At 40.5% G+C, this 10,123-nt stretch overlaps 1 protein-coding gene across 1 annotated transcript; it reads left to right on the top strand.

Moving 5' to 3' along the window:
• Nucleotides 1-2,914: 2,914 nt before the first annotated feature.
• Nucleotides 2,915-5,908, top strand: LOC111954144 (4-galactosyl-N-acetylglucosaminide 3-alpha-L-fucosyltransferase 9-like). The gene is made up of 2 exons (XM_023973644.3): nucleotides 2,915-3,139; nucleotides 3,752-5,908. The coding sequence occupies exon 2, from the start codon at nucleotides 3,760-3,762 to the stop codon at nucleotides 4,858-4,860; it is 1,101 nt and encodes a 366-aa protein (XP_023829412.1). The 5' UTR covers nucleotides 2,915-3,139; nucleotides 3,752-3,759; the 3' UTR covers nucleotides 4,861-5,908.
• The last annotated feature ends 4,215 nt before the right edge of the window (nucleotides 5,909-10,123 follow it).

Genomic DNA, 10,123 nt, shown 5'->3' with positions numbered 1-10,123 from the left:
CAATCTGGATGGAAAATTACTGAGGATAATAGTAGAYGATATTTCCACTCCTATTTGACACATCTTCAATTTAAGCCTACTAGAGAGCGTGTGCCCTCAGGCCTGGAGGGAAGCTAAAGTCATTCCRCCACCCAAGAATAGTAATGCCCTCTTTACTGGCTAAAATAGCCGACCAATSAGCCTGTTACCAACCCTTAGTAAACGTCTAGAAAAAATGATGTTTGACCAGATACAATGCTATTTCACAGTAAACTGTAAATAGACTTCAGCACACTTATAGGGAAGGACACTCAACAAGCAGAGCACTTACACAAATGACTGTTGATTGGCTGATAGAAATTGATGATAGAATGATGGGGGCTGTCTTGTTAGACTTCAGTGCAAATTTTGACATTATCGATCATAGTCTGCTGCTGGAAAAACTTGTGTTATGGCTTAACACCCCTGCTATAATGTGGATAAAGAGTTACTTGTCTAACAGAACACAGAGGGTGTTCTTTAATGGAAGCCCCTCAAACATAATCCAGGTTGAATCAGGAATTACTCTGGGTAGCTGTCTAGGCCMCTTGCTTTTTTCAATCTTTACTAAAGTTGATGCTACTGACTTTGAGTAAAGCCAGAGTGTCTATGTATGCAGATGACTCGACACTATACAAGTCAGCCACTACAGTGACTGAAATGACTGCAACACTTAACAAAGAGCTGCAGTTAGTTTCAGAGTGGGTGGCAAGGAATAAGTTAGCCATAAATATTTCTAAATCTTAAAGCAGTGTATTTGGAACAAATCACTAAACCCTAAACCTCAACTAAATCTTGCAATAAATAATGTATAAATTGAGCAAGTTAAGATGACTAAACWGCTTGGAGTAGCCCTGGATTGTAAACTGTCTTAGTCAAAACATATTGATACAACAGTAGCAAAGTTGGGGAGAAGTATGTCCATAATAAAGTGCTGCTCTACCTTCTTAACAGCACTATCAACAAGGCTACTACTGTTCAGTAGTTTGGTCAATGCCACAAAAAAGGACTTAGGAAAATTGCCATTGACTCAGAACAGGGCAGCACGGCTGGCCCTCGGATGTACACASAGAGCTAATATTAATAATATGCATGTCAATCTCTCCTGGCTCAAAGTGGAGGAGAGATTGACTTCATCACTACTTGTATTTATGAGAGGTATTGACATGTTGAACGCATTGAGCTGTCTGTCTGAACTACTGGCACACAGCTTGGACACCCATGCATACCCCTCAAGACATGCTACAAGAGGTCTCTTCACAGTCCCCAAGTCCAGAACAGACTACGGGAGGCGCACAGTACTACAGTACATAGAGCCATGACTACATGGATTCTATTCCACATCAAGTAACTTACACAAGCAGTAAAATTTGATTTAAAAAAACAGATAAAAACACACCTTATGGAACAGCGGGACTGTGAAGCAACACAAACATAGGCACAGACACATGCATACACACACTAACATACACACTATACAGACACGTCTTGTGAAATCTGTGAATGTATTGTAATGTTTTTACAATTTTATAAGCTGCCTTAATTATTATGGATCCCCATTAGCTGCCTAGGCAGCAGCTAATGGGGATCCACAATAAATACAAATAACGACAAATAAGACATGGCWAAATGCGTAGAATTTAAAATGGCAATTTTTTTCTCTCTCCGTCAACAAGAGGGGTTCTCTGTTTCCTGTACATTTGATACGTTTCCCATTGTGTTTTACAAAGAGTGACGCCTTCTTTGTGTGGGTGGGTATATACTCTAGCTCCTGTTATGGTTTCACAATAAATGTATACAAATGGATGAAAAAACGTAACACTACAACAGCACTTCTAGCTCATAAAGGTGGAATCTATATGTTGAGTTTTTTCCCCTACAGTGTTACCCTGAGTGAGTTATTAGGGTAAATGTTTCAGGACAGTTGTAGTTCGTTTCATTGCCACGAGGTAGAGAAAAGGTATGGATTGCGCCTTTAATACACCAAACATTCAATCACAATGAAAGACACAATGTATACACATGAGGTCACTCAAATCTAATACCGGCACACAAAACAACCAGGAAAATTGCCTAGAACTAAGACAGGCTAGGGGAGTTTTCACATATGAAATTCRGTTCCATGGTTCGGTTTCCTGTAGCATTTGTGAGAATTGTACAGAATAAATGTTGCTTTCACAAGAAGCCGAAAATAACTGATTCAGGGTGCGATCAGCACGACGCACATTCTACATGACGTTAGCGAGCTAGCTTGTTTACMACGGGCAAGAMAGTYCCACGCGACTCGTGCTGCCGCGTCACAATATCAAGTACACTGGTCTCGAATCCTGGACCCACTACTCATGCAGRTCCGGGATTAATTTCAGCCAGGGTTTGTTTGTGTTTCACACATGCTTTATACCGTGGATCAGGGTGCCAAACACTCCAGGATCCGGGTCGTAAGGGGATATGGGAATTCCCCACTTTAGAAAGTGTCAAATGTAAACAGAGAATATGTGGAAGTTCCATGGGAGTTCTCTAACTGGCATGATGGAACAAAGAGAAGGATGTGAATCATGACTGCACGTGGAACACCACACACGCCACCACAACATTGATAGTGACTAAACCACACCTWGACACTCAATATCATTCTCCTTGTTCTCGTGGTTGAGGTGAACAGTGAAGTTGAAATGTTTTGTTCACGTGAATTGTTGTCGTGAATGTGTGTCCTTGAAATATTTGGTTCGTTAAAGGTCTTTGTAGCCTAGTTGTTCTAACTCTATGAYGTCCATGACATGTTTAGGCATGTTATTGCTGGTAAGGGAAAAGACACAGGATTATTTCCCCCTTTGCTGTTTATTGGGACATGGCACAATCTGGCCTACCCCTCCCAACAGAGGCCCAACCTCTATTTCCCTTTCATGCTTTCTCATCCTGCCGTAAGGGCGTCCAGAAGAACTTTTTCTCTCCCTTCGTTTAAAAAAACGGCTTGTCACTGTTTCTTATCGCTTTATTGAACTGATGAGTACCAAAGACCCAGGGAAATGTTTCACAGGTGCACAGTTCACATAGGGAGTGTATATGGATTGACATCCCCGGCAGCTCTGAATACAGCATGACAAGAACAACCTGTTAACCGGTGAGGCATTATCTTTTCCTTTGACWAGTACAGGCTTTCACTTATTGGTGSCTTATTGAGTGCAGTTTTGAATGGTCATGTAAAAGTCTATAAGTATTAAGTGTTTTTAGACTATAAAAAAAAGTCAACGAAAATCATTATTAGTCAAGAATAAGGAATTTCAACATTCACCAGATGACATTGTGACAAACTAGACTTGTGGATCAGTACAGCAAAGGGGTATAAGATCACTTGTTTAAAGTACACCTTACCCACAATTGTGAAAAAAACAAGAAAACATGTACTTCCAACACGTTGTGCTGAAAGGACATTTTTGTTATTAACGTCAACACAATCCTGAGGTAGCCAGGTACATGGGCACGTTTCCTCRTTGTTCCTTTTGAATCTAATCTGACTTAACCATTCTCATTGTTCATGTTTCCATTTGCATCAGCTGTATCTGTGGTTACTCTCAAATGAGAGAGAATGTTTCATCTGCACCTGCTTCTTTTCTCATACTTTCTCTCTGTACACAAGCGCTTTTTAATAACAGTTGAACAAARATCTTCATTTGGTTTCATTTCTTTGAGTGTGAATGATAATGTAATAATGCGTTTTTCCTCTCTTCCACAGGAGCCAAAATGCTGTCAAGTACTTTCCTTACAGGAGCTTTGCGTATCTTCCTGGTAGGGATCCTCTGTCTAGGAGGATTTGTGACACTGTTTTGTATGTATTACAAATCAGCTCTGGACTGCACTCCCCAGCCTCATTACTCAAAGCGACCTGAGATCAGATCCTTGTCTAAGAAGCAGCCAGAGCCAGAMAAGCCCATCATGCTGTTGTGGTTCTGGCCTGAAAACCGCGAGTTTGATTTTAGCGATTGTGCCACTTTCTTCAACATTGATGGCTGCCACCTGACAGATGACAGGTCTCTGTACAACAAGGCAGAYGGTGTGCTCATCTTTCACAAATCCATCAAATACGATTTATCCAACTTGCCTCCATCACCTCGACCACCATTCCAGAAGTGGATTTGGTATCATGTGGAATCACCTACAAACACAATTAGGATACCTGGTCTAGAGAACCTTTTCAACTTGACCTTGAGTTATAGGGAAGACGCAGACATCCCTGTTCGYTGGCGTTTGACCGCAAGGAAAGGCCAGGGTGAAGACTTTGTGCTGCCAAAKAAGGATAAATTAGTTTGCTGGATTGTGAGCAACAATGACCCTAACACTGGAACAGGGGTACGGAATAACTATTACAGAGAACTTGTAAAACACATTAAGGTGGAACTCTTTGGCACAGCCTTTGCTAGATTCTTGAAATATGAGGACTACTACTCAACACTCTCCAGCTGTAAGTTTTACCTCTCCTTTGAGAACTCAGTCCACAAAGACTACATCACAGAGAAGCTTAACGGACCACTTGCAGCAGGAACWGTGCCAGTGGTATTGGGCCCACCGAGACAGAACTATGAAGACTTTGTCCCAGGAGATTCCTTCATCCATGTTAATGACTTTCCCGATGYAAAAGCCCTGGCTGAATTCCTCCTCAAGTTGGACAAGGATGATGAGGCATATCTGCGCTACTTTCAGTGGCATAGAAACTTCTCYGCTCAGCAACATCTGGTTCAACTGAGTCAAGAGTTCACGCAAGCTATTTGCTATGCCTGTGACCACATAGGCAAACATTGGGAGTACAGGGTTGTTCACGATATTTACAAATGGCATTTTGGTTAATCAGTCACTTACATCCTCACCGGTGTATGTGCTGTTACCACTATATTACCCTCTTCTCTCCATGTACACGATCATGTCTCAGGGTGGAATTTAGTCACACCCAGCATCCCACAAATGCAACGTTTACACAGTGCCTTTACGACCTATTGCACTACTTGTAAGATAAGTGTACCTGGTTGTTTTACTGTACTAGTGTCATAGCTAGGTTTTTAAGTATCCAGAACCATTCAGGCTCTTATCTTTATAACTACCCAACAACTAACCTCTGCACTATTTATTGTCTGAATTACTACCTGTATGTATATTTTATATCTTTACACTCACACATTTTGAGCTGAAATAATTAAAGGGTAATTCCACCATTTTTATCTCCAGCACAATACCAGTGTCTACAAATGTGAAAACAGAGCATTTCTACGTTTTGTAGAAAATTATATGAAGTAAAAAAACTTCTAACTGATGACATCATCCATTTTCAAACACCGTGAGAGTAGTTATCGTAGGGTTAGCTTCTGTCAAACTAACTTTCACACCTCGTTGATTGAGGAGGAGGGCGGGACTTCTSCCTAGGATTTGAATATCACACCCATGGTTCTGAGTCGCCGGGGCATTACGACATGATGTATGTATATAAACATCACACCCATTGTTCTGAATGGCTAGGACTTTAATATCACGCCCAGGTGTGACTTCACACCAGGATGTAAATATCACACCCATTGTTCAGAGTGGCCGGGGCATTACCACMTGTCGTATGTAAACATCACACCCCACTTTTTTGATTACAGTATTTCGGATGTGAGGAGGGTCCGAGTGTCTGTGTGCAGACATGGTGTAAAAGGTGTGGATCAAGAGGCTATTGTATTGGGGCCTAGTTGCTTCAAATAATTGTTTTATTAATAACCAGAGTGTGAATTTAAAACATGCAGGGTTAATTTAATTCTAACCAACGCTCCAACCAAGTTCTCTCAGAGAGAATGCTTGAACTTGTAAGKGGTGTGTCAAAGATCAATGATGTATAAATAAAGCACCATTATTAAGACATCAACTACTGACATTACGGCAGACAACATCTTGAGCATTGACTCTTGGACAGCGTCCAGTCAGCCAACTCTATTCCATCACTGAGCAGAAGACACCTGTAGACAGCTGTAAGTACATTTTCCCTTTGTTGTTTATTTAGTAGATTTTTTGTAAGTTACGTTTTTATATGCATCTTTTTATACACCAACTGGTTTGTACATTTTTTTAACACCCATCATTGTTTTTTATAAAATGTCTGGGAAAACACTCATTGGATCTTTTCAATATAGCTCCTGGAGACCTGGAGAAATCTTTGAGTACAGATAACTTGTGAAATTTGTTTCACTGATTCATCAAGGGTGTAATATCTGTCATTTCAACAGGATTTTATTGTCTTTATCGACTTGTTATCCATAGCTGAGAACCACGGACATTTGCAGCCGACAACTTCAGAGCCTTTGTTATTTGTCTGCTGCTGGTTGACCGGGTCCTCATTGTATTCAAACTGGTTAGGTTTAGGCCTCCTATAGCCTTCACACCTGGCCTTATGGGGAATCAACAAGCAGCTGGCTGGACTTCACAGGACCCTGGAAGTTACTTTTTGAATTACTTTGGTGCGATTTTTACAAGTGTGTGGAACATTTTCACAACTCTAAGCACAAAAATGCAATCAGATCATCGAAATAGCTCATGTTTCAAAGCTCATTTTCATTTGACTGAGTACAACAAACAAATAGACAAAGTCACTTGTTCACTGCACCAAATCACACATTCAATTTGGATACATATTTAATCTAAGTATCTGCTTTTCAAAATACAATATTCACTTTATTTTTATATGATTTTCATAATTTGTTAACAATACAATTAACTATCACTTAATTAAACTGCTCAAAACCGATAACTACTGAACCAAAATTATCTAGTCCATAGTTAACGTACAGTGCCTTTGGAAAGTATTCAGACCCTTTGCTATGAGACTCAAAATGTATCTCAGGTGCATCCTGTTTCCATTGATAATCCTTGAGATGTTTCGACAACTTGATTGGAGTCCATCTGTGGTAAATTCAAGTGATTGGACATAATTTGGAAAGGCATACACCTGTCTATATAAGGTCCTACAGTTGGCAGTGCATGTCAGAGTAGAAACCAAGCCAYGAGGTCGAAGGAATTGTCCATAGAGCTCCAAGACGGGATTGTGTCGAGGCACAGATCTGAGGAAGGGTACCAAAAACAATCTGCAGCATTGAAGGTCCCCAAGAACACAGTGGCCTCCATCATTCTTAGATGGAAGAAGTTTGGAACCACCAAGACCCTTCCTAGAGCTGGTCGTCCGGCCAAACTGAGCAATCGGGGGAGAACGGCCTTGGTCAGGGAGGTGACCAAGAACCAGATGGTCACTCTGACAGAGCTCCAGAGTTCCTCTGTAGAGATGGGAGAACCTCCCAGAAGGACAACCATCGCTCCAGCACTCCACCAATCAGGCCTTTATGGTAGAGTGGCCAGACGGAAGCCACTCCTCAGTAAAAGGCACATGACAGCCTGCATGAAGTTTGCAAACAGGCAAACTCTCAGACCATGAGAAACAAGATTCTCTGGTCTGATGAAACCAAGATTGAACTCTTTGGTCTGAATGCCAAGCGTCACGTCTGGAGAAAACCTGGCACCATCCCCAAGGTGAAGTATGGTGGTGGCAGTGTCATGCTGGAAGACTAGTCAGGATCAAGGCAAAGATGAACGGCGCAAAGTACAGAGAGATCCTTAATGAACCTGCTCCAGAGCGCTCATGACCTCAGACTGGGGCAAAGGTTCACCTTCCAACAACGACCCAAAGCACACAGCCAAGACAACGCAGGAGTGGCTTCGGGACATGTCTCTGAATATCCTTGAGTGGCCCWGCCAGAGCCCGGACTTGAACCCAAAATAACATCTCTGGAGAGATCTAAAAACAGCTGTGCAGCATCGCTCCACATCCAACCTGACAGAGCTTGAGAGGATCTGCMGAGAAGAATGGGAGAAACTCCCCAAATACAGGCGTGCCAAGCTTGCAGCGTCATACCCAAGAAGACTCGAGACTGTAATCGCTGCCAAAGGTGCTTTAACAAAGTACTGTGTAAAGGGTCTGAATACTGAATACTGTAAGTGTGATATCCGTTTTAAATTGGAATACATTTCCAAAAATGTCAAAAAAAAACGTTTTTGCTTTGTTATCATGGGGCATTGTGTGTAGATTSCTGAGGGAAAAAAATATTGAATCCATTTAAGAATAAGTCTGTAACGTAACAAAACGTGTAAAAAGTCAAGGGGTCTGAATACTTTCCAAATGCAATATATATAGTTTGATAACTGCTGAACACTGTACTTTTCTATATTTTTATCTCATAAATGTAGTGATTTGGCATCAATATGTGTTGGAAGGTAAAACCCAATCATATATGGATGTGGCTGTAAATACTACATCATATGACAAAGTGGAAAGAGTCAATATGTGCTACCATTTGAAATTACAGTGTAGTGTACAATGCACTGCTGACATACCTGGGTTATACATAACAATATATTCCACTCATTATCTGAATTTCATTGAGACACTGTGAGCAGAGAGACAGGCAATACTGTATAAATTGACAAGGCACATAAAAAAAGGTTATCTTGCACAATGTTGCATAGAGCAGAAAGGGCATACAACACAGTGCTACATTTTTAAAGTAGCCAAACTGTTTTACAATACCCCTATTTCTGATGATTTGTCCTACGTATGTTCTGTATAAGGATAATGAAACTGTAACACTGACTTATTTCTCAACCTGCTCACAACCTGCCATTTGATACAAATGATAAAATGGTGCATGTCAAGTTATAGTCAAGTATTGTATGGAAACTGATATTTACCATCTATTCAGCACTTCAAAAATAACAGTTTTGAACAGTGTATCTTGTATTTTTGCTATTGGATTACATGGTAGTTAAAAAGACTAAATGGTGAGCCTATCATTAACTAATGGGTTTTCCATATCCACCCCATCACTAGTAAATTGTTGATGTTTTTTCAGGCCCTTTACCGCACTGATGATGTCATATTTACTACTGAACAGTCGTTTAGACAAAACACAAAAGTTGTTATACAATCCACATTCAAATGATTCCATACGGAGAACAGGCATATGCACTTTTCTGAAAGATTTTGCTGTTTGGATTATATTTATTTGTCTTTTTCATAATCRGTTAGTCTCAGGGTGTTGTGTAGATATGGATTTTGTGTTCGTTTTTAAAAAATATTCATAACACATCCTAGGAATAATTTTGACACAYACAATTTTGAGAAAAATAACCTAAGGTGAAACAGGGAGACACTAATGGTTTATATATTACACATATCCAGAATGCTCATTCTGACAATAAACAACAAAAGTAGCTTTTAAAGGATGTTACAATATATATTTTAGTTATCAAGATACAGTATGTCAGGACTGTACTACTACACCAACACTACGTTGTAACATACTACTAATGTACTACTATTCAAGATGGTAACCCTTGAAAATGACTGATAAGTGCCTAAACTGGAATGCAGTGGCAGTASGGTAAAATTATATAAATGAAGTCAGAGCTCRGGCTCTGCGCTTCACAGCGCTGTTTGGGTTTTGACTGACAGCCGTTCTGAACTTGAGCACCGCACTTAACATGAAATTATCCCCATCCCTCCCACTAATTTGGCAACTTTAGCTATTTTTGTTGTTGTCTGAGTGAGGGAAATGCTGTAAATTAAGAGGACTCAATGTATTTTGAAAGATGAGATGTTGAGGATTATAATACCGCTTTGACATCATACAAGCAAGTCAAACACACCCATGAGTCCAAATGTGGACTTCACATTTCCGTATCAGAAAACTCATGTCATATACAGTGTCAACGTTTTTTATCACTATGTTTGATGTAGTTAGTTACAAAATGACATGGCATCAAAACCCTAGGTTGTTCTGAACAGAATGAACAGCAGCAGGGGCTATGAAGTCATGGAGAAACCAGGCGCAGTGACATACAGGGTAAACCAGTCAGATCAGCCGTAAACGGGAGCAAGTGTATAACATTAACCTTTTGAAAAAGTGTCAGGAGGATGATGTTACTGTGGCCTACTGTCTGTCTCCACAGAGCTTCCCGAGGAAATGCCACATGTTTACAACATCTCAGGGTAAGACCTTACTCTCCAACAACTCCAAGAGGTTGATCATTGATCAGT

This window comes from Salvelinus sp. IW2-2015, linkage group LG28 (genome assembly GCF_002910315.2).
Source record: "Salvelinus sp. IW2-2015 linkage group LG28, ASM291031v2, whole genome shotgun sequence".
NCBI classification, from domain to species: domain Eukaryota; kingdom Metazoa; phylum Chordata; class Actinopteri; order Salmoniformes; family Salmonidae; genus Salvelinus; species Salvelinus sp. IW2-2015.
The sequence above is the reverse complement of the archived record's forward strand: the minus strand, read 5'-3'. Positions and strand labels throughout refer to the sequence as shown.